This window comes from Tetrao urogallus, assembly GCF_951394365.1.
Source record: "Tetrao urogallus genome assembly, chromosome: 1".
Taxonomy (NCBI): Eukaryota; Metazoa; Chordata; class Aves; order Galliformes; family Phasianidae; genus Tetrao; species Tetrao urogallus.
In genome coordinates this window covers 28,615,258-28,640,507 of record NC_136813.1, presented here as the reverse complement: position 1 = coordinate 28,640,507, position 25,250 = coordinate 28,615,258, and the positions used below count along the sequence as shown (strand labels likewise).

General features: G+C 40.1%; 2 protein-coding genes across 2 annotated transcripts in view; one reads left to right on the top strand and one right to left on the bottom strand.

The window, feature by feature from the left end:
• The window catches only part of GTF2F2 (general transcription factor IIF subunit 2), a gene marked incomplete at both ends in the record, with an annotated part of 89,928 nt that overhangs the window by 8,050 nt on the left and 56,628 nt on the right, over positions 1-25,250 (top strand). The window contains one exon of the mRNA XM_079542650.1: positions 1,259-1,403. Within this exon, the coding sequence (XP_079398776.1) occupies positions 1,259-1,403 (145 nt within the window). The remainder of the gene's footprint in view (positions 1-1,258; positions 1,404-25,250) is intronic.
• KCTD4 (potassium channel tetramerization domain containing 4) lies at positions 22,373-23,146 on the bottom strand (the record flags this gene model as incomplete). Its single annotated transcript, XM_079542639.1, has 1 exon — positions 22,373-23,146. The coding sequence occupies one exon, from the start codon at positions 23,144-23,146 to the stop codon at positions 22,373-22,375; it is 774 nt and encodes a 257-aa protein (XP_079398765.1).

Sequence of the window (25,250 nt, the reverse complement as noted above, 5' to 3'; positions counted from 1 at the left end):
TGTTTTCTAATATTGTATTTTTCATTAAACCTGTGATAAAGCAGTGCATCACACAGCTGAGAGTAGAGAATTCTATTTATACCTCTGCCCGTATGCTTACTGTGGGATTTCCCTTTCAGGGGAGAGTCAGGTTGGGTATTAGGAAAAGGTTCTTCACTGGAGGGCAATGGGCATGCAACAGGCTGCCCAGGGCAGTGGTCATGAGGCTGAGCTGTGAGAGTTCAAGAAACCTTTGGACAGTGCTCTCTGACATAGGGTTTGATCTTGAATGGACCTTAGTGGAGCCAGGAGTTGGGCTCACACTGATCCATGTTGGGTCCCTTCCAGCCCAAGATATATTCTGTGATTCTATGACTTCCATAAAATCTCTTTGTTCCTGAAGTTTGCTTAGAATCATAGAACTGGAAGAAACTCTGACCCAACCTATGACAGGGAAGCAAACCATGTTCACTGTTTGAGAACTTGTCCAAATTATAGAATAAGTGGAGAGATTACTGGAGGTCTGCATGTTTTGGTGGACTTTTCTAGGCTGGAATATGGGCCATGCTTCCTGATTTTTGTGAGCCCCTTGCCCAAACCTTGATGTTGATGAGAGTCATGGAATGCATAGAGCCCAGCAGTGAGGAACCCCAGAAAACAGCTGGCTTTGCAGGGATGCTGGAGCTGTGTGGCAAAGTGAGGCTGAGCAGGATGTGCAGGAAAAGTATGTGATACTGATCTGAACAATCCTTCATCAGGTTTCTTGCCATGTCCCACAGCTAGGGATTCTGCTTACCCAGTCACTCCAGTACCTCCTCAGAATCTTTATTAGGCATGTGATGTAAATACAGCAAAGGAGCTGTATTTGAACTTCTAATCTACGTGCAGCTCAGAGTTCCCAGGCTAATAACACTTGCTGTGCACATTAGCACTTTCTTGGGGAATAAACCGGCTTTGTGGAACATTTTAAAGTGCTCATACTAAATGATGCCTGAAAAGCTATTTGCCTTAGGTTTTAGTAAGTGAAATGAAAACATTCTTTGAGTGAAAGAAGTCATAAAGTTATTAAAAGATGAGTAAATTTTACTAAATACATGAAAACTTATAATACCTTATTTCAACGGGAGATTCATGTATGAAGAGTCTTGTCTCACTCTTTATGTTTTTGAAATAGAAATGTTCTATGCTGCTTGCCTTTCCTCTCTTTGTATCTCCCTGTAACTCTTGAAACTGTGTAGTTGAGTCTGTTTAGTAACACTTTGATAATTGTGACTGCTAGGTGTCATTTACTTTGAATGAAGAGCTTGCAAGCATCAGTGATATTGGAGGAAAACCCGCTTCTGTCAGCGCACCAAGGGAGCATCCATTTCTTTTGCAAAGTGTGGGAGGACAGACCTTAACAGTGTTCACAGAAAGTTCAACAGGTAAATTAGAATTGCTGTTATTTGTTAGAGTTCTAGTATGCGTTATTTCAATGATCTGGATGCTGTAAAGGCCAGAAGACTGAGAAGTAAGCTCTAAGCTTTATTTTGTGGTTTTCTGCTTACATATCATCATTGTTGGTTTTTTTTTGTTTTTGTGTTATCTTATACATTTCAACTGTGGGTCTGCTAAAACAAACAGAGAGCATACAGTGCAGTGTATTGTCATTCTCTTTTAGACTTTTCATTGGAAAAGTGCTTTTGTGTTCCCATGTGCTTTTGGGAAGACCACGGTCTCAACTGTGGATTTAGTTTCATAAAAATGATGGCTGCTCCTCAGTCCAGTTGAACAGGTTCAATTTAGCAATAAACACATCAGTTTACTACATTTTCTGCAAATAAAACTGTCTTTTCAAGTATGTTAAAGCTTGGCAAGGTCATAATACTGAACACTGCAGCAGTAAGGTTGCTTTTTTTTTCTTGCTGAATACCAGTTGCCTGGCATGCCTTAAGTACAGCTCAGGAGCTATCTATGTAATTGATTTGGATGTTCAAGGTAATACATCCTAAATTCCATGTTAGGTTTAAGCTACATGGTGGTGTTATAGTGTATGGTATGCTCAGCAGACTGCCTTGTTTATAAGTCTCATGTGCTGTAAGGTTTTCCACTGAAGTTACATAGCCATGTTTTGGGTGTTGGAGAAAGAAGGAGTCATAAGAGAAGGAGCCCAGAGAGGTTGTGGATGCTCTGTCCCTGGAGGTGTTCAAGGCAAGGTTGGATGGGGCCCTGGGCAGCCTGGTCTGGTGCCAGATCTGAAGGTTGGCTGCCCTGCCTGTGGCAGGGGGGTTGGAACCTGATAATCCTTGGGGTCCCTTACAACCCAAAGAATTCTATGATTCTATGATTTCCATTTTGCCAGCTGTAATACAAAGTCCTGAAACCTTTAGGTATTAAGATACTGTCCTGCTTTTATTGATTTAATCGATTAAAAAAATAGCATTTCTTAGCAACTACAAAGTGTTACTCAAGGACCATAAATCTATTAAGAAGTTATAATATTAATTAGGAGTAAAGAGTGTTTATTGGAATGGCAAATGTTTGGATTGAAGCACTGAATAAGCATAGAACCTGTCAACACTGTTTTTACTTGGGTATAGCAAGCATGGCTTGCAATTAGTGCAAAATATCTAAACAGTTTTAATGTTGTGTTAAAGCTGGTATTGGCAATACGATCAAAAATAAGTGTCAGTGTACTTTTTTGCTTTACTTTTTTGATTGTTTAAAAATAAAAGAATATGACAAAGGTATCCACAGTTCCATCCTGGTTGTTTACCAACACCATCTTCCTGCACCCACTCTTGTGTTGGAATGCCTGTTTCCAGTATGTTTTGAGCTCCATGGACAATTTCAGTACTGTGAAAACTTAAGTGTCTGAAGAGTGTACCCTAACCAAATGAGATGCTGCTGCCCTCTCTGAGTCCAAATGGAAAAGATCCTTTAATGTTGTGTCAGCCATGGAAAAAGGCTCCAACAACTCTTTAAACACCAGTTAATCCATAGTAGGAAGCAGTTGGAGGAAATTGAAATGCATAAATTCTTATGCTCACAGACCAATGTTTGTTTTCAAATTATAATTAATATATTTTGTGCAGTGTTGGTGATCTTTCTGCTTTGTCTTCTGCAAAGTACACCATATTACGGATTTGATATGTTAATTTGAAACATGGTCCAGTGGTTAAGCTGGTGTAGAACTGCTACGCCAGTGGCGTTTCTGATGTTGCATCTGTAAGGATATATCTGAGGAATAATGTGAACAAAATATGGACCAAAAAGTGCTTTCTGCACTGTTGCTCTCACTCAGTACCTTTCCTGAGGACTGAACTTAATCTAAAACAGAGAAAATTGCATATAACAATTGGATTTCCTTTATATTTCCTTTCCAGATCTTTTGTGTCTGCTATCCTCTAATCCTGTGATCCCCGTTATGTTGTGACCATCTTCACCAAAGAGTGGTCGGTCACTGGCACAGGTTCCCCAAGGCAGTGGTCACAGCCCCAAAATGCCAGAGTTAAGGAAGCATTTGAGTAACACTTTCAGGCCTATGATTTGGATGTGTGAACCCAGGGGTTGGTCTCAATCTTTGTGGACCCTTCCAGCTCAGGATGTTCTCTGATCTTTTTAATTCAGAAAATGAATGAGGGTTGACAAAGCTGCGTCTGAAATCCTTTGTAATCAGAGAAGATGCTGTTGGGAGTTTACCCAGCTGGCCAACTCAGCACTTCACATTGAATCTCTGTATCTCTGGTTGTCCTATGTTAGTTAATGGACAGAAATAGCTTCTTTTGACGTTCCCTTTGTTACGTCCAGAGTCTAATGAAGTGCAGTTTCTTGATCTTCTACTGCATGTACTAGGTCTGAGCTAATACTTCACTGATGACTGCAGAGGGATCCGGAGCACAATTGTCTCTGGCTGTCTAGGCTGATTTCAGTATTATTTTAGCATTAAATATGAACTACATTCTGTTCCATAAACATCACCATATGTACATCAACAGTTGCTATGCAACAATGCTATTTGTGCTTCCAGTTATTTTATCTTATCTTTGTCATCAGCTATCACAGTTGTAATTTTTTTGAGCGGGAGGAAAGGAGAGCATTTTGTTCAATACAGCACATTGAAATATATGCAGAATGAATTTTTCTTATGTGTGTGTAGCTAAGAACTATCTAAGGGCAAATCTTAGACTTGGTATGGGGTATATTGGATTAGAAATATCCTTATAAGCTTCCTACTGGTATAAGGAAGTGGTATAATTTGACAGCTTCTGTCTTGACTGAAGAAATGAGAACATGCTTTTGTTAAATATTTAACATTAAACTTTTCCAATTGTGATTGTAAATGAATTCCCTTAACTACTTTAATTTCCTCTTGCTTAATTTTTCTGCCAGCAGGTAGTTAAGACTTGCTGGCACTTAATATAAATAAAAAATGCAGCTATGTTACAGACGATGAGAAAAGTTTCTTACTGAGCTGGTTATTGGAAAAATGTACTACTAATGTGGCTTGGAAAAACACAGACCTTGGCAGACAATTGCATTCCTAACTGTGAAGGACTGATGGACAGATAGAAAGATTTTATACTGTAGGATAAAATACAGCAGAAGATATTTCTATAAATTTGGATGTGATTACTCTTTTTCTTGAAAATTTGCATATTTATTCACGATCCCCTCTTTGTAAGTGAGATTTCCTTCGTGTTTCATTTAGTGACATTTAATTCCTTCATTCTTGTCCCATCTTACTGATGTTTGAGTAAAATGTGCTTAGAGAATTGCGTTGGCAGAATGACTGCTGAACCTTTGCTTCCTCCTGAGAAGCATCCACGCATGGATTGTTTCACCGTCCTGTAGTTCACAGAAGAAGCTCTTACCAAGACTTTCTTACCCAATTTCCTGCATCTTCTTTCAGAATCTCATTTCATGAAGAGCAGCTTCTTTGTTTTATAATCCCATTCAGTGATACCAATAACTCTGCCTACGTACCAACTCCTTTATTTCCACTGCCCTCCAATGTTCGTCTCTTGTCTATTTTACTTAAGCACAACTTCTAATGGGAGTGTCCCTTTTTTTGTGCTGGCACATGAATCATGCCTACTGTATAACTTACAGTGTGCCTGATTGTATTCCAGTGAAAATGATTGTTCAGAGCTTGAATTTTGAAATAGCAGCTATACCCAGCCATTTGAAGAAATCTGAAGGGAAGAAATGACTAATAAGGAGCATCTTTCCAAGATATTTTCTTTCAATAAAGAAAGCAGTTATTGCTATAATGACATTTAATTGTTTCCACAGCACTCTGAATCTTGTTGTCTTGGGATACAACTTCCAATCTTATTAGATACGTGTTTGACATCTCACATTTCTCATCAAACTGTTATTTGGAAAATAAATGTCCCCATTGTTTTGCATTTTGGCTCTGCCTGGTCAGGAGTTTTGGTGTATGCCTGTATACTTCAGCATATTTTTCCAGTTGCGTCTATTTCTTTGAGCTGTCACTTAATGTTGTGGTATCTAAAATGATTTGTGGTCTTAGTTAATACTTCCTTGTTCCTTTATTTCCTTCAGTCCTCTATAGACTGGCTTTAGAGTATTCAGGTAACAGCAGGAGAGGAAGCCCTATTGACATCCTTAGAATCAAAAGAAACAATCCACAGCTGCCTTTCAGGTCTCTGGCACTTATGCACATTTCCAAATATTTGTAAGGATCATAGAGAAGATGCAACCCATTATCAGAGAAGCAGAATATGTGACTCCAGTTTGTCATGTAATTACATTAGGCAGCGTTTTGATGGGTCGGGATTTCATATGTGTTATTGTGACATGCAGTCCACCAAAAAAAAAGTGTTTGCTTATGGCATCTTTCTTTTCCATCTCTAAAAGATGGAAATGGTATTTACTTACCAGCTTCTTCTGAGAACTGTGAGGATTAACAAATTACTATAAAGTGAGTTCAGCTGGTTGTTGGGGTAAGCTAATTTACTTTTCATTTTTATTATTAAAATTACAGACTCTTAATTCCCATGCACACATGAAAAATTGTTTTGAGGATATAATGCATGAAATATGTGGAGTATTACTGTGGACTCAATATGATGAGAGTAGAGTTGGCATTCTGCCTACTTCGATGACTTTCAGTCTCTATGATGGGGGAAAAAGTCAGGCACCAGGTTTCTATATGGGAATCTTGTATGTTACAGAGGAGGCTGCACAACTGCAGTCTGCACAGATAAGCCTTATTAAGTAGGCACAGTACAACTGCCTTCACCACCTTCACAATGTTTTCATACTCAGAAGACTTCAAAAGCAGAGATGTGATCCAATCATAACAAAAACTATTTTCTAATATTCAGGAAAAGTACTGTTTTTTTCCAAGACTTGAATTTTATGTTTTTAATCTCTGTTAAAGGCAAATTCCTCTGCTATATACAGGTGAACACACTCCTCCTGTGGAAGAGGTATCTCTGATTCAAATAGCTATATATCACAGAATCATGGAATGACCTGGATTGAAAAGGACCACAGTGATCATCTCGTTTCAACCCCCTGCTATGTGCAGGGTCGCCAACCAGCAGACCAGGCTGCCCAGAGCCACATCCAGCCTGGCCTCGAATGCCTCCAGGGATGGGGCATCCACAGCCTCCTTGGGCAACCTGTTCCAGTGCGTCACCACCCTCTGAGTGAAAAACCTCCTCCTAATATTTAACCTAAACCTCTCCTGTCTCAGTTTAGAACCATTCCTCCTTGTCCTATCACTGTCCACCCTCATAAACATCCATTCCTCTTCTAGTTCATACGCTCCCTTCAAGTACTGGAAGGCCACAATGAGGTCTCCCTGGAGCTTTCTCTTCTCCAAGCTAAACAAGCCCAGTTCCCTCAGCCTTTCCTCACAGGAGAGGTGCTCCAGCCCTCTGATCATCTTAGTGCCCTCCTCTTGACTTGTTCCAAGAGCTCTGCATCTTTCTTGTACTGAGGTCCCCAGACCTGAACTCCAGATGGGGCCTCACAAGAGCCGAGTATAGGGGGACAAGCACCTCCCTCTCCCTGCTGGCCACCCCTTTGTTAATGCAGCCCAGAACACAGTTGGCCTTCCGGGCTGCAGGCGCACACTGCTGGCTCATGTCCAGCTTCTCGTCCACCAGGACCCCCAAGTCCTTCTCCACAGAGCTGCTCTCAAAGGGTTCTTCACCCAGTCTGCATAAACACCTGGGATTGCCCTGACCCAAGTGCTACACTCTGCATTTGGCCTTGCTGAACCTCACTAGGTTTTCATGGGCCCACTTCTCTAGCCTGTCCAGGTCCCCCTGGATGGCTTCCCTTCCCTCCGGTGTATCGGCTGCACCATTCAGCTCGGTGTTGTTGGATCCTACTGTTTGCATTGGTCCTCGTGCAATCAACCTTTTCACTGAGAAAATAGGAAATCAGACATGTTAACCAGTGGCAGGAAGAAGGTTTTGTAATATAGGTCCTGTTTTCAGTTTTGTAAATACCCAGCCTGCAAATGACAGAAACGATCAAACTAACAACTGAAAACTTTTATCTCCAAGTTACAGTGGTAATTCCTTCTTGCTTATACGTAAAGTGTTCTTAATGATAGCTGTTATATGTCTGAGTTAGAAGCAAAATATGAGAGTATTTCATAATTTTTAACTGCGTTTCAGGTGAGTTAAAACAGTTTTTATATCCCCTACATTAGGAGAGGTGTAAAACAAACAAATACAGGAGGTGCAGTCAAACTTCACGTTGAGAAATTCATGTGGAGATTTACTTTCTTAGGGCTTTCTATGATAAATCTTGGTTTACCAAAGTCATCTGGCCACTATCTCTTGAAAGGCTGGATTGGAAGTTAACACAGAAAGCTGTTTCTGCTTTGCACTCTGCCATTCACCGAGGTGATAATTTCTTTTTGCTATCCACAGCATGTGTCATTTTTTTCTTTTTCTTTCATGCATACTTTGATTCTCCATGGATCAGTACACTTCCTGATTTATCTGAAACTTACATTTTCACCTGAGGAGTTGGGCTATAGCATCATCTGAGGGCCAGTGATGAAAAGTTGGAAAGGCTGAAAAAATAAATTACTGTGTTATCTGGAATGTTGCAGGAAAGCTAGAGAGGAGGTTGTTCATGCTCGTTATGTACATACTGCTAATTAACAGTACTCCTTTGCAGAGCTTTTTATTTATTTATTTTTTAATATACAAAACCAATGTTCATTTATTTACAGAGACTGGTGAGATAAATGGATATTGTTTCTATCTTAAGTGTAATCGTACCACTGGATTTCCATAACTTTGTAACTTCTTTTATGCAGATTTCAGTGAGAGGTGTAATGGAGTTATCTCATTTAAGTTTCAAGTTTGTGCACTAAAAGAGATTTTGTTGCTCCACGTGACAAATTTTTCTTCCAAAAGTAAATTTATAAACATAATCTTCATAATTGTGATTTTATCATAATCTACCCTTCTTTGCTTTGCAGCCCACTTTGTAGTTGTCAATACAGAAATGTTACATTTCCTATTTTGTTCTTTTGTGTTTTTTTCCAGAGAGCCAACCAGAAGAAAAGTCTGAAAGTGGCAGCTATGGTGAGTGTGGACACTTTCTTTGAAACACTGCAGTAATGACTTAAAACTGAGGCTTTTCAGTTTTACTTTTCAATAAATTGGTAGCTAAAAAAAAAAAAAGAAAGGTCTGTTATATTTCTAGGGGAGCATATCATAAACTTCTGCAACCAGAAGCTTAAATTATTAATATTTTTATTTAAATGGAAAAAAAATTATGGAGAAGAGCACTAAAAATGTAATGTTTTATGGAATGTCATTTTAGATTTATATTTGGTATTTCTTATCTATTTTTTTTTAGGTCTTTTAGCTTGGCTCCTTTCATCCTGGTTGGAAAATTTGTAGATTTCCAAATCTTGTGTTATTTGATTTTAATTGCATAGGCTAATTAGTCTAAATTATGGCATTTTAGCATTGTACTTCATTCAATTTTTCTAACGCTTGAGAAAGATTTATCAATTCCTTGGAAAGAGTCAGAAATTCTTCGTTCACTCATGTGAAATGCTTCTGTTAGGTAGGATATCAGGCAGGCTTAGGAATCAAAAGATTTTGTTTGAAATCTAAGCTAGTCTCTGCAGGCTTCCTTTACAGCAAGGAGGAAGAAGGCAGCTCCATGAAATAGCTGAGAATAAGAGGGAGAGGTGCAAGTGCAATTCCCTAGCAGCTCAAGCAGAACTCTCTTGAGGTCAGTCCTAGCTCCCTTCACTTCTGCTGAATCCTTTGGGCTTACATTACTGAAATTGCCAGATATGTACATGACAGCATGAAAATCTGAGTATCAAGTAGCATTCAATAAAAATCCCCTTTTTTTGCTTTTATGAAAGAAAGAGATTTCAGAAATGTCATTAATGAACTAGTGCAAATAAGTGGCAGGTTTAGAAGGAGCCTGCGATCCTGGGCAACTAGACATGGCTAATGCAGTGTATATATAGACACATCTCAGTCTTGTTTGTAGGATTACCTGTGATGCATACAGATTTAATTGTACCAACACTATTAATAAGGAATGGCCGAGGCAGTAGATGAACTGGAAAGAGTCTTACAATCCCCGTCCTTCTTTTTAAAAGGAATTCCTAAACATAAGTATAATGCTAATAGTCTTTCACATTGTCTTCTGGATGTGTGTTTTTTTGTACACTGTAGCATGAAGATGTCTGTTTCTTGTGTGTTTTATAAACAGCAGTTTATTCCAGATACTTGTTAAAGCCCGATTACTGTGATTATAAGTTAATTGTGATATGACTTTCAAGTTATGAAGGGCTACTTTCTAGAGATTGGTATTGTATGCCACTTGAACACTGAGACTCACTGCCACGGGAGGTTGCATTTAAAGGGGCTCACTTCTAAAATGAGTCAGCATATCAGTACTTACGTTGCATTTCTCTGGTATTTCTATGTAGCTGTAGGCATACATGCTTGTTTGTGCTTTGCAGTTGTTTTGTTCAGTTTTGTTCTGGCTTTTCATGTGAATGATTAAGTTGTCTGCATCTCACTCTTTCTGCTGCTCCTCGTCCATGGTACGTTGTGTAAGGTGACTGTATATATTTAGTTGCTTTCGTTGCGTCAGTGAGGAGAATGAGCAACTGCATGCTGGGCACTGTTTAAATACACTGACAAGATAAAGTGCCAAACTCATCTGATAGAATTAAGCTGGTTGGGGATTCAGTTACTAAATGATGGTAATTGGTTACACCATTTAAAGGCATTTAAAGGAAGACTCTTAGCCATCGGTTACACGTACTGGTTTGGAATTTGTTTATTCACTTTTTTTCCCAAATGCGTCATGGAACTCAGATGACCTTTCCCTAACTACCCTTCAAGTAATTCAGCTTCTTGAGTCCTCCATTTCACTGCTGGTCTAATTTATCTTGTCCCACAATAAGTACTTTTGAGGCAAAGATGATGTCTTGTATACTTTTGTGTATTATTTTAGCATAACAAGACCCATTGTGACTACTTTTAGATGTTTCTGCAATACAATTTATTTGTACCTAGAAAGTAAATAAAGGAAGTGAATGAGACAAATAATACAAGGAAATCCTTTGATTTACTTCCTTAAGATTTTAACCAGAATTTTTGCTTTAGGAGGATACTGTCAATCTTCAGAACTTATTTTATAGATCATTAGCATTACGTATGATGTTTGTAGTAACATTTATCATTGGATCAGTGTTGCCACATTTGCTATTACTGTACAGAGAGACAACACAATACTAGTTCAGACCAAAGATCACGTACCCAGTATCTTGTCCTCAGTGGTGCCTAAGAATTCATGAGAAGAGGATAAGAACAACGTAACAGCATTGTGGTGCTTCCCTAGGAATACTTCTTCCAGTCTTTAATGATGTAAGGTCAGAGAGATCCAGACCGAGCAGTGATGGTATTTTATTTAGTAGGCCCTCTTCGATTTCACTTCTGTGAAGTATCCCTGTTGATTTTTGAGCCCATGTAACTGGTTCCAACTTTGAATGATGTGAAGGTTGTAGTCAAAATATTAAGGAATTAAGGTATAACATCAAACAAGTTTACCTAAAAAAAAATGTGAGCTCCTTTCACATATTCAGTTTGATAATTTGAGATCAACAGTGGTCAGGGATTCAACCAATGTTGTTCAGTGCCTGGAGCCAGGTTTTTGTTGAATGTGAAAGGAAGGTAACAGGTAAGATGTCAACTAAAGGAAAGAGAAATGTGAATTGGTCCTACTCATTCCTATATGACGCTGAGCAACATCATATATTTTCTGAGCAAGTAATTTAAACCCAAATACATGTACGTAGATCTTGTTGGCTTATAGATTCTCTTGCACCTCCCTGTAAGCGCTGTCAGTGACGACAGAAGCTGTGAAAACCAAGCATTTCTGCCAGGTGAAGTGTGACCTGTCCTCCAACCTGCCCCCAGATGGAAATACCCCAAAGCTGCTGTCTCTAGCACATATAGTCTTGTAGGCATGGTATGGTAAAGAAATGTGTTCTCTTGTGTTGTCCTCTTGGAGGTGTGTTAAAGTTGCCTGGGCAGCAGCTAATTATAATATTACTGAGGCTTTGAGAACATCATTTGGAAAGCATAGCTAATCTTTCATAGGGAAGTGTGTGTCAGCTGTGTATGGAAACTCCAGGTGCATATTTTTTTCAAGGACACGTACATCAAGGAATATTACATGTATTTAGATCCTGAACCCACTTCAAGCCAGTTGCCTCCCGTTGTGTTTAAATTTCATCTCTTACAGTGTTTGACATAAGGTCATGGTAAAACAGCAGCCATCAGAACTTCACAGAATCACAGAATCACAGAATTGTAGGGGTTGGAAGGGACCTCCAGAGATCGAGTCCAACCCCCCTGCCAAAGCAGGTTCCCTACAGCAGGTCGCACAGGTAGGCATCCAGGCAGGTCTTGAACATCTCCAGAGAAGGAGACTCCACCACCTCCCTGGGCAGCCTGTTCCAGTGCTCCGTCACCTCACTGTAGAGAAGTTCTTGCGCATGTTTGTGCGGAACTTCCTATGCTGCAGTTTCCAGCCATTTCCCCTTGTCCTGTCTCCACTCACCACTGAAAACAGTCTGGCCTCGCCATTCTGCCCCCCACAACTTAGATATTTATAGACCTGGATCAGGTCCCCTCTCAGTCTTCTCTTCCCAAGGCTGAACAGACCCAGTTCACTCAGCCTTTCCTCATAGGAGAGATGCTCCAGGCCCTTCACCATCTTCATGGCCCTCCGCTGGACTCTTTCCAAGAGATCCTTGTCTTTTTTGTACTGGGGAGCCCAGAACTGGACGCAGTGCTCCAGATGAAGCCTCACCAGGGCAGAGTAGAGGGGGAGGATCACCTCCCTCGACCTGCTGGACACGCTCTTTTTAATGCACCCCAGGATGCCATTGGCCCTCTTGGCCACAAGGGCACACTGCTGGCTCATGGCCAACCTGTCATCCACCAGGACACCCAGGTCCCTTTCCGCAGAGCTCCCCTCCAGCAGCTCATCCCCCAACCTGTACCGGTGCATGCAATTATTCTTCCCCAGATGCAAGACTCTACACTTGCTTTTGTTAAACCTCATCCGGTTTTTTTCTGCCCAGCTCTCCAGCCTGTCTAGGTCTTGCTGAATGGCAACACAGCCTTCAGGCGTGTCAGCCAATCCTCCCAACTTCGTATCATCAGCAAACTTGCTGAGGGTGGCCACTGTCCCCTCATCAAGGTCATTGATGAAGATGTTGAACAAGACCGGTCCCAGCACCGACCCCTGAGGAACACCGCTGGTTACAGGCCTCCAACCAGACTCTGCACCACCAACAACGACCCTCTGTGCTCTGCCAGTCAGCCAGTTCTCAACCCACCTCACTGTCCACTCATCTATCCCACACTTCCTCAGCTTTGTTATAAGGATGTCGTGGGGGACAGTATCAAATGCCTTGCTGAAATCAAGGTAGACTACATCCACTGCTCTCCCCCCATCCACCCAGCCAGAGACAACATCATAGAAGGCTACCAGGTTGGTCGAGCACGACCTCCCCCTTGTGAACCCGTGCTGACTACTCCTGATAACCTCCTCTTCTTCCAGTTGTCTGGAGATGACATCCAGTACAAGCTGTTCCATCACCTAACTTAACATGCTTTAGGACAAGGTTAGTCATCTCTTTCCCTGTGCCTGCCAGTGAGTAATACTAAAGCCTACTAGTGAGAGGAGAAGCACCATTGGGACCATTTATTGGACTTTGGGTAAGAGGACTAAATTATCTGAGATGCTGCAGACAATAGAACATGAACCTAGTACTAAAATTTTGCCAATTGTGAACATACATGTTTGACTGCAGACACAAATATGTAACATTTGAATTGTCTGCAGATGATGATAACTTGTTCCATTTTTTGATGCAATAAAAAAATCGGGTACTGATTATACATGTGTTGGAACACTTAAAATTCAGTGTATGTACTTCTATTAAATGCTGAACTGCATGCAGTAAACCAGCTGTTTTTTGTTAAGGACACAGACTTTTTATATTATGGCAGAACTGCATGGAGCTGCTATGTGCACATTTGATTTTAATCTACTTGAAAGTGGTTAGTATATATTAATTGTACTCCAAAAGTAAAGCTTTAAGGGGAAGAATGATCATCAGGAGGAGTAAAGGAGTAATTATTTAAATGCTGGCAGAAACCTCAGTATTGAAGATAACTTAATTACAGAATCTGTCATTTTCAAGCCACAGAAGTAGTTTTTGTCTTGGAAATGTAACTTTTTTTTTCTTCTTTCTGTTGGCAGGTAAATGCAATAAAACTTAAATTACAGGCTTCTTGGTAGTATTCCAGGAATCACAATAAGTAACGAGGCTCCATTTGTTGCTGTTAATGTACACAGAGAGGCAACCGTTTCTCTTTCAAGGTAGTCAGAGTCTATTATACTGGGTAAAATAAATATTGTGGATATCCAAGTGGTAGAACAGTATAAAGGATATGGATTTAATGTAGATTAATATTAATTGGAGCTGATTTTTATTTTTAAACTTGCATAAATACTGTCTTTAATGTCTGTTTATCTTAGAATACTGTATGAATATTATAGTATTTATCTTCTTGACTTAGAAGTCCTGATGTGTTTAGCCTGCAGTCATTTTGTTGCATTTACAGTTTGTCTCAAACTCATTAAAAAAAAATACTAAAAGAAATTAAATGTAGTGAACTTTACAGCTTTCAGTACAGACCTACAATTTTATTGCGCAGGCTCTATTCTGAGAACAGAACCCAGTATGAAACAGTGGGAGTCAATGCCCCAAGCATATTCCCTCCTTCAGCTGTGCCAGTGTCCAGTTTGTTGGATTACTTTGCTGAGCAGTACACTTTTGGCTTGTATTGGAGGTCTTGGGCTTTCTTTGCGACTCTCAAGTAATCCCAGGAATTTCAGCCACGTCTGATCTTGCATACCATGACTCCACAGGCTGTTGTCTTTTCTGAGAAATTTTGCTGATTATTGGAGTTCATCTACTTGCCAGCATGATTGCATCACTGGAGTCCATCATCAGTCCTTTGCAGCATTAGAGGACTAAATTAAAGCCTTAGGTGATGGTTTAAAGGGGCAGAGAGAGATCAAGAGCTTGCTGCCTTGACCAGTACAGGGCTGGTATGTGGTGGGTGTAAAACTAGCAGGAAGCAGTTTCAAAGCAAACATGAAGTGATTCTACACTCAAAATGTAATTAAGCTGCTGAATTGCTTGCCAGAAGATGTGTTTGTAAAGATACTTTATGTTAAAGGCTTTCACAACCAAAAAGACGTGTAAAAAGAATATCCACTGAAAGGTCTGGAGATTAAGAAGACATCTGATTCTAGAGACTCACAAATGCCTGATGGTGGCTTGATGTGTATCTAGGATGAGAATCCAACATGTTTAATCTGTCCATAAGCATTTTCATGGATGTCTGCATCCACCATTGTGTTGGAAACAAGATGCTGAGCTGACCCAGTACTATTATTCTCAAACTGTAGTTTTTTGTTTGTTTTTTTCCAATTGATAAGGGCTGCTCTGAAAGTAATACCTCCTATTTTATTACATTGGCCCATGATGTTGGAGGTGGATGTTGGTGGTATGGCAGAAGAGGTTGAACCTTCCTGCCAATGTTCTGTTACAGATTGTTGCCATGTGACAGATGGCAGCAGAGAGGCAGTCTGACAAAAATGGCGTCTGATATGGAAGTGTATGTGAAACAAAAGTGTGTCAGTGAATTCCTCCATGCAGAGAAAATAGCTCCCACTGACATTCATCAATGCGTGCTGAATGTTTATGGAGATGTGCCTAGCTAACATGAGGTACTATGTCGCAAAATAGTGTTTTGTAGCTGAGAATTTATTCTATCAAATAATGTTATCTTCATTGTAGCTGTTGTAGTTTCCACGGAAATAAATAGGAGGCATTTCTTTTGGAGCATGTCTAGTTACATGGTAAGCCATCTGCCTGCATTTTTAAACAACGTGCTTGTGATAAGTTCTTTGTTGGTTGTTTTTTTTTTATTTTCCCTCTTTACTTACCACAAATTACTACTCCATTTTATAGTGAGGATGAAGAAACTTCACATAGCTTGGTAACCTTAACCACTTGAAGCGACTGAACAGGCTCAATGTGGGAGTGACTTCTAAGGGCAAAGCCAGGAGCAGTTCTAAGGTTGCCTGTAGTTATTTCCCTCTGCCTTAGTTACAATTGGATGTGTGAGTATTGGAGGCTGTCGTGCAGTAGGACCTCAGCTTTCTGTATGCCTGAGTCTGGAAACAGTCTAGCAGAGCTCATTTGGTGCTCTCCTTGGACTCTAAGGCTTTTCCAGCCCCAGCTTCTTGCCAACAGGAGCAGGAACAGTGTGTAGCTGTGCTACAGCATATTGTCTTACTCATGCAGGTTGTCTTCGGGATTTCTGCACTGTAATCTGTGTGCAAGCCACAAATCATCATTGTGCATGGCAGAAAGTATTAGAGGGATAGATTTTTATTATTGTATAATAAGGCATAAAGAAGTCTATATGTTAGGTTTCTGAACTGTAGGGAAAGAATATGAGTTTCTATTTATTTTAGAAAATGTATAGGAAATAGCACAAGAACTGGCAATGCCTGGGATGCTGAGTTAGCCCTGGGAAAGCTAGGAAGCTGAGAGTACCCTTTTCTCTCTTTAGGTGATTCTGACCTGCCTGATTTGCAGGGGCTTTGGTTTGTTTTTTATGAGATTACCAGTTTCAGCATTGAGAAAATATGCTTCTTTATCCCAAGTACTTGCTGAAGGCTTTACTTACATAGTAGAGAAGCAGAAAATGACTGGGTTTGGTGGTAGAGTTGCATATTCTGTTTATATTTTTTGATGCTTAGGCTGTTCGTTGCTAGTTTGTTTGCTTAATTTTTTCTTTCTAATTGAGAGAGTCTGTACCCACGTCTGACCTGTTCTTTTTTTTATTCATCTGTTCACTATGGTACAAAATCAAGAACTTCCTTTGAATTAGCAAGCAGCTTGCTGTGGAGCTGCAGGAGTAGCTTATAGCTTGATATTTTTCTGTTAACAAGTAAAAAAATGGAATCGTTCCTCTTATTTCTGCTGCTGCAGCTGCAGGAAAAAAAAAAAAAAAAGTCTTTCTGAAACATGACTTATCAAAAACCAAAAGTTGGTTGTGGTAGCAGTACTTCGGAGATAATTAGGCCATAAACTTGTGTTGTCCAATCTCACTGTTACACTTTGTGCAGCTGTGCCTCATCATCAACCCAAGGCCCCAAGGTTACAGTCACTCTCACAGAGTCCTTTTGCCCTGCTCATCCTTGGTGCTCAGGGATTGTGAGCTGGCTCACTGCTGGCTCACTGCACCACCCCCTCCTCTTTGCTTGGACAGCCTGGCACTACAAGCACTAGCAAGCCTCTTGGATCCCTGTTTTCCTGGAGCTGGAGTTTTCCCTAGGAAGCAGCCTTGGGTTTTAAAATCTCACTTCTCTTTTCCTTGGTGTAGTTGGTCTCTTTTCCACTAACCTATGTAATGTCTCCCCAAATTATTTAACACCAGTCAAGGCAATACCTACTTATTTTTAGCATTATCAGAACTTTACAGACCTTTAGAACAACTTGGTTTTTAAAATCATCTTCTAATTACTTTCTTTTCAAACCTTAACCGTGTTGAACTTGCATGCCATCATGTAATAATGTTTTAAATGAGTAGCTGATGTTTACGGCTATAATTCTTGTACCAGTTTCTTGAACATTTTTCTTTCTGAAGCAGCAGGGCAGTATTCTTTCCAGAAGCTTAAAATGAACAAATGTGGTGCTATATGATAATGGCAATGATGTTAAGCTGTTACCAGTGCAGATAGAAACAGTTTTTTTGGAGACTGTTGCTTTAGCTGTGGCACTCCTACTACACACATTTTTAGGAAGAGAAATCAACTGTCTGGTTCTGCAGATTATTATGCAATTTCTTTCAGAATGCTTGCTCTGGTGCCATCGTACATCTCCCTCCTACGGTCTTGAGTTCTTGCAGCGTTTCTTATTTTCTGGCATTTTGCTTTGAATGATGATTTATGAAGGCAGCGTTTAGAGAAAGCACTCTGTGTGATACCCTTGCATAGCACTTCCAGAACAGCAATTTCAAAATTAATTGGAAGCCATCGTATTTTCTGATCTTAAATTTGTTGTACTTTAATGATGGCTTTGTTTCAACTGAATAAAGTATGCAGACCTGTCTGTTCGTGTGAAAATGCTTGTATTTTGTTAACTAGTAGTCATTTTCCTGTCAGTCTAACAACTTCTGCCACATGTTAAGAGAGGAGACAAGATTGAGGTTGGATAATAGCTGTCTAGCAAAGATGAATTAATTCTAGTCTAAGAAAATAATATTTATTTTGTCATAGACCCAAGTTGACTCGTGCCCCCATCACTCATCCTGATTCATTAGTTGACAGAATTAGGGCACTGTGACCTTTCTATACAAATAAAGTAATGAATGAGGCACTTCCATTGTTAAATTGTTATATTCATTGCATGCCCTTATTCTGCCTGTATGCTAATGGAGAGAGAGCTAGAGAGCTTACGTTTCTTCAGACCTTCCTGTCTCATTGAATGGCAGCCTTGCAATGCTTGTAAGAAGCAAGTGAAAATTACAGTGTCACTGATTGCTGCAAATAATGTAATGTTTTTTCTCTTTAAGGTCTAAATAAGTATTAACTGCCTTAGAAAAGAAGTAGCCAATTGTCACTTACACAGTCGTAGTAAGTATGAATGCGAAGATACAGCTAAAAATATGGCGTAAGTATGTGAAAATGTCAGTAGTGCAATTAGGATGCTGAACACTGATCAGTGGGTAGGCAGTAATGACTGAGATGAGAACTGCAATTTGACCTTGATGCAGAGCCCTATTTCCTAGCATCGAGGCCACCTCTCGAAGCCACCTTTGGCTCTAGAGATCATTGGTAGTAAGTGATTGGAGTCTGAGGGAGTACTTCAGGGGAGCATCATAGATGTTTGTCTGCTTCCTATATTATATCCTATATTCTTTACTGATTTCTCCTCTTACAGTCAGGCTGATGCTCACCCCTAACAAAGCCCCACAGCCCCTCTAATGAAGGGGGTGAGTGGCTTAAGAGAAAAATGAAAAGTAGCTGTGTGATACTGGGAGGAAAACAAGGTAGGGAAGGATGTGCAGAGGATCAGTACTGGTGATCCTGCCAAAAGATATGAAGGACTGAGGGATGGAAATAGAGTTCACAGTCACCACAGGATATTGGGAAAGACAGACCTTAGTCTGACGTAATGCAGCCACTCTTAGGTTTTGTCCTGTACAGAAATAAACTGAATTGGTGATAACTATAACAGCATAGTGCCAAGTGTGATAAAACTGCCATTGCTTTCTCCTTAGCTGATGGAAAATTGGCATTTGCAAGTGCTGGAGGAAGCAGTACAATGGGTGATTTGATCAATATATATATACTTAATGAAAAGTCATTCAGTGAGTTTACAGGGGCCAGAATATTCTTTCTGCAGTGTGTGTTGGTCAGTCCTGTCTTCAGCTCCCTCCTTCACTACCGAGTTGTTTGCTGGATGGCCCTTTTTCTTGCCCAAAAAACAGACAGAGGCAAGTGGAGTTGACATAGAGCAAGAGCAGGCAAAGTGCCCCCTAGGGCAAGAGGAAGTTACTTTTTACTCCTACCTTTGAAAATCCACACATTTCTTTCATGATTCTTGTAGGTTTTAGTACTGATAAGTAGCTCTTAGTGAAAGAGGAATAGAAGTACTTGCATGTAAATTATATTCAAATCAGTACTGTTAAAATAGCTGTTAGTATTTCTGACCCAAGCACTTGATTTTGTGATTTATTTTTGTTGTAGTATCCTTAAGGATACAATTTCCAATTGTAAAGGCAAGGCAGAAAAAGAAAAACTCACTGTCCCTTCTGACACAGCGATAGGAACACAAGCACCCACCCGAGTGAACATATGCAAAGTGTATTTGCATTTTATTAAATTTATTTATGGAGTAAAAAAGAAACATACAATTGCAATGGTAACTGTATAATTCGATGTATTTGTGGGTTTGTTCAGTGTGAACCTGGAAGACAATGATTTTGTTATCCCCATCTTCCTTCTGTTTCTGCTCTGTGATTCCAACAGCTGAGTGGGTACATTTGATCAGAGGTACGCATAGTTATGTAATTTTTCACTTAAAAATAATAACAAAAATAGTTTAAGAGCTTTTTTTGTTTTCATAGATTAGGAGGGTGTAGGTACTCTGAACCAAATGCTGGCGAATAAAAGCTTTCCAGTAAGACTCTTAAGAATAGCTGCAAAATATTCTTAGAAAGTATTTCAAGTGGTTTGAATGTTACCTATGATTACCAACTTGTGAATAGCTTACATTACAAAAGTACTTTCCATACTAAATGCAGAGCCATCGAACTCTGCTTCTTTTTCATGAGTGAAGTTCTACTGAGGTGGGTGACTGGTGCTTCTTTCTGATACAGCGGTGCTAACAATTCCAAAGAGCCCAAATGAAAGGCAAGCAACCACGACAGATTTTTATGAATGGTTTGGAATCAAAATTAATTTATTTATTTTCTTCTTCTCAACTGGAACAGCATTATAAATCCCAACCAAAGATTAATTCTAACTGAAGGTTACAACCAAAAGCATTTAAGTGAAAATGGGTGAGGAGCAAATTCTCCAGACGTTGTGCTTATACAGGCTGTGTATTTGACAGCACTGAGAGCAGCCTTTAAAACCTGTAGATTATAGAAGGAGCTTGGTTAGATTGTCCCAGCGCTTTTATTGTTTTGCTCATGTGAAGAAGCGTGTCTACAAATGAGTTTCACAGAGTCGTTCTGTGTGAGAGTATTTCTAGTACTTGTCCTAGCAGATCAGCAGGAATGTGAATGTGTTTCAGGTGAGCTATTGCATTTACTTTCCACAGAAGTTCTAGTGATAGTTTAAAGTATAAGATTAGTGATTAGTGAGGATTTCTGACAATTGTGGTGGTGAAGGAGGGAGTTGGACACGTACACAGCGATAGCATGCTGGCTGAAATGGCCTAAAAGTGTAAAAGTGGTGCGTATGTAAGAAATCACATTTTACTGTATATCTTTTGTGGGTGGTTAATGCATCTGGACTAACGTGGGTCAGTTCTGGGACACACAGACTTGCATGCCTGAAATTTACAGTGATGCAAATTTTAAACAGTTTGGGAAAGTTCCACTTAAAGCCACATACGCTTTTAACATAGGGAGGACAGAACAGTTTCTAGCCCGAGGGTTTATTCTAAAGAGGTATTCTGGAGACAGTGGATTTTCCTACTAGATAAAATCATAGCAGGTTATTTTTCAATCACTTCTGTCTGATCTCCCTCTGTGAGTTCTTCTGTAGGGTCTCTGATGTCAGCAGCCGTTGTATGTTACAATGAACAGAGTTTGACAGTGGAGGGTAAGGAGGGAGTTGTATGCCATTGTAATCCTGGTCACTGTTACTAAAGATGGATTTATTCCCTCTAAAATCCAAAAGAAGGCTGTTGTCTTCCTATCAGATATTGTCTGTTTTCCTCAGTTGTCACTTCAGCATGGATTATACTGCTTTTTCTTTGTGCATTCTTAATGTTTGCTTTCTTTTTTCTGTACAAAGCAGATATTCTAGGAAAGCTAAGAAACCGCTTGGATGGGTTTGCTTTCTTTAATAGCATTTCACTTGAGTTTTGGGTTCATTTGAGCTGTTTGTGGTGGTAGAGTTCACTGATGGTCAAAGCTTAAACTCAGAGTTTGAGCAGCTTCCATTTGCGTTGCTTGATGATTTTTCATTTGGCTTTTGTGGAGTGACTGCTTTGTAAACTCAGTTTAAAATACAAATGGGAAGATTTAATAAGCTGTGCAGATGAGAAGAAAGAAGGTATTTATTCCATCGCTTACATTGATGCTTCCTAAATGCAACAGGTGGTCTATTCAAAACTAATACTACTACTTGCTTTTGGTAAGCTGTTGTGCAGAGCTCTAATTGCCTGTCTCTATGATCACCAGTGATTAGTGGAAAGTAGTGACTTCAGCATTAGAAGAGGTGGGAAACCTGTTACACAAAACTGTTGGAAACCTGTTACATGAAATTTTATGCCAAACATTTTTATTAGCCATCTGATAAATAGATATATGCAGAAAAATGTAACATTCTCTGCAGAGTCAACTCATCTCCCATCATAGAACTGACCCCCCAGCATTACTGGTTGGCTAACATGTTCTTAGCAGTTGCTATTAGTGTAGTAGCACAGCTGTAAATTTCTTTGTAAGAGAGTTGAAATCAGAGTTGTTTAACTTTAGAATCAAGCAGATTAATTTTAAAACCCTCTTTTAATACCACGTTTGGTTTTTTGTTTTTCTTTTTGCAAATTCAGCGTAACAACAAATTAGCATCAACACTAAGGAACATTTAAAAACATTTATTCCAGTTAAAATCCATTCTGAATTCATGAGGAGCAGAACATACTGTGAGCCTGCCTGTTGTATGAGAATAGTCTCCGTGCTGCTCGGCACAGCAGTTAGGTGTATGCGTGTTAGTCATACAAGTACACAGAAATCCAGCGAGACTTCCCGGTTGAAAAACAGCATGAGAAAAACAGTACAAATACCAGAAAGCATTCGGTCTCTGTTTACAGTGGTTAGCAGATAAATCTGATGCCTGAATTTAATAAAAATTTCATTCAGCTCGAATAAGCCGGAGATGGATGTCGTTACGAGATTTACATACCATTAGCTCACATTAACCGATGAGCAGCCGAGCTGTGTGGTACGGGGCTGGTTGGATACGAGATCTGTGATGCCAGGACGCTGCCGTTAAAGGAGGTCTGCCGACTGCATGCTTGTTTCCTCTGCCTTTGTAATTACTTGATAAAATGAAGTGCATCGCTGTGAACAATAGATCCTTTGGAACAATCCAGGCTGGTCAGCAGTCTGAATCCGCATTTTAAAGCCATCATAATTGCCTCAAACTTAAGAGTTTCCAGGGTGCAGACGAAGGTGTTGTCCTCCTTCAGCACAAGTCGCGTACCGTTTTCAGACTTTATGAAGTATTTGAATTGAATTATATTCGAAGAGACTGAAAACTCCTCTGGAAATCCATCCAGCCTGCTTTTAGACACCAGTACGATTCGGGATTTTATTTTTGCAATGAAATCAGGAGCGTTACAAAAGATCCGGAGCCCCTGCGAGCGGTCGTGGCTGTCAGTTATTTCCAGGAAAGTGGTCTCTCGAGATGCGAGCTGCTCCTTCTCCCACCTCGATTTCACTGCATCCGATAAAACCTTCAGCTGAAAGAAATCTGCTTCGTGTGCCAGAAGTTGATTTTCTCGAAACCCTTCCGGTAGAAGAAGTTCTCCATTTCGTAGGAAGTTCAGAATGTGTCTGAACAGGAGTCCATCTCTGTCTATGAAGTAATGTCCATCTGCATCAAACGGGCACATTATTTTTCCGTTGATGATACCTTCGAGGAAAGAATCTGGGTACTTGGTTAGTGTTTGTTTTTGTGTGATGTACAGATAGCCACCAACATTCAGAGTAATCAGAGACGTTTTATAGTCCTTGTCTTGCTCAGAGCCCTCGAAGTTGCTGTGGTTTTCTTCAGATTCCTTTGCTCTTCTGTTTGATTTTCTCTCCATTATCGAAGCAGGCACAGCGATCTTGCTTTGTTCTTGTCAGCTTGGAAAGAGAAATTTTTATTTAAGAGCACCTTTCTTCAGCTCAGGCACGATGTTGGAATGGAAATGCTGCTAGCATTGCTCGGGCTGTCAGCTGGGTTTTGCAGTAGGTGGCGTATCAGCTGTGTATGCAGGGAGATGGCAGGAATATGACTGTAGAGGGAATTTGCATTTAACTGTGTGAGGGAAGGAGGGGATAAAAAACACTTCTCTTTCTGTCCTTACACCTAGGAAGTTTACAGAGTTTTGAGAGTTCCGCACAGAAATGAGTAATTCTCTTCTAAAGGGCACCTTGTTTTTAATGCTTTGCAATGTGTTTGTAGTATCAGCTGGCCAAATTGTGTGTAATGCTTCTGGAGTTAAACACTCCTCTTCATTTACGGTGCAAGAATCTCAGTTTGTATGGAGCTTTTTTTCACATTTTCCTTGTATTAGGTATTGATGTGTGGTACCTGATCGTACAGCAGGGCAGCACAGAAAGTAAAGGCATCCCTAGTGGTACATAGAGAGGTATCAGTTATGGTTATTCCTCACGTATAAGATGTGTGTGTGGCACTGAGATGATTTCATACTGTCACTTTGGAAGTGATGCTGAAGACTTGTCGGTCTGGTGAGTTTTTGTGATGAAAGCTTCCATTTTCAGCTGATGGAAGCATTCCGCACCAATACAAGCACTGCAGCAGCCTAATGAGGTTTGGCTTTATCTGTGCCGTAGATAAAAACTGTTTTGGAAAGAAGAGCGGTTTGCTGTTCACATGCATGGTGTGTAAGTCACTGAGTAGCATAATTCCTTCTTTTTCAATAGCAACAACGGCTGCCCCGTGGAACAAAGGGTTAGTGTGCTCACAGACAGCGTGCTGAACATCACCTAACATTACAGCTTAGCAACACTTGTGTATGGGGGGAGCAGCGGCAGCAGCAGCAGAGCGTGCTACAGTCAAATGGCTGTCTTCTCTCTGTGAAGCTTCACTGAGGTTGGCTTTTGGGCTCCTTTTAGGAAAGGTTTCCCCTTTAAGCAGGGAGGGGAAGGCTCCTCACACATCTGTGTGTACATTTCCTGGGGCTGTGAGGAACTGGCGGGTGGCAGGCACCGTGTGCATCCAGGGCAGTGAGCAGTGAGCAGTGTGAGCAGTGAGCACTATGTTGGGCTGGCTGGGGGGAGCAGAGCCCATCTTTGTCCAGCTGAGTTTTTCACTTGTACAGATGAATGCCTCCTGCTTGGGCCCAATAAACAACAGAAAGTCAGATGATCCTTTTGTGAATTTTTCTGCTCTGTTTCTAAAGATATTACTCATACTGTTCTCACTGTCTCTAAGGCTGTTTATTGATACTGTGGAATCATCACTATAATATTTTATTAATTGGCAATTAAACCTAGTAGAAATAAATGCACTTTTAAAATTCAGCCTTGCCAGGGTATCCCTACCACTGATACTCTATTTTTTTCTGCTGCTGCGTGTGGTTTATTAAACAGATATTATTCATTAGATTTTTTTTTATCAGGAATTAGTCATGGTTTTAATGTTAACTCTTTGAGACCACTGAAGTGTTCAGCATTGTTCAGTCAGAGATTTCAACCACTTTCTGATCTCTAAACATTTAAACTACTTTTTCCCAAATCAACTCCATTCACAATTATTGAGTGAATAATCAAGAAAATGAAAGGCTGGAACAGTTTGAATTTTATTTATTTATTTATTTTTTGGTCATTGCAAGAGACTTCTGTTCAAATTTATTATCCAGTGATGGAAAAGTCAGCTAATGTGCTTATATCATTTATAATTTAGTGTTAAATATAGTGTTAGTGGTTGTTAGTGTTAGAATGATTTCTGCAGTGCTTTTGTCTTGCATGGTGTTGTTGAAACACTTTGAAGCTGAACAAGTAATGTCCTGGCAGAATTAAGCAGGGATTTCCAAGAAGCTGAGGTTTGTAAAGGATAGGAGAGCTGAACTCTCTACATTTTGAGAGGCAGCAGTTACAGAACAGTATCTGGGCTCTTTTGATTTTCCACATTCGTAATCTTCTGAATATTTTGATACTTAGAGTTGAAATTTTCCACTTCCA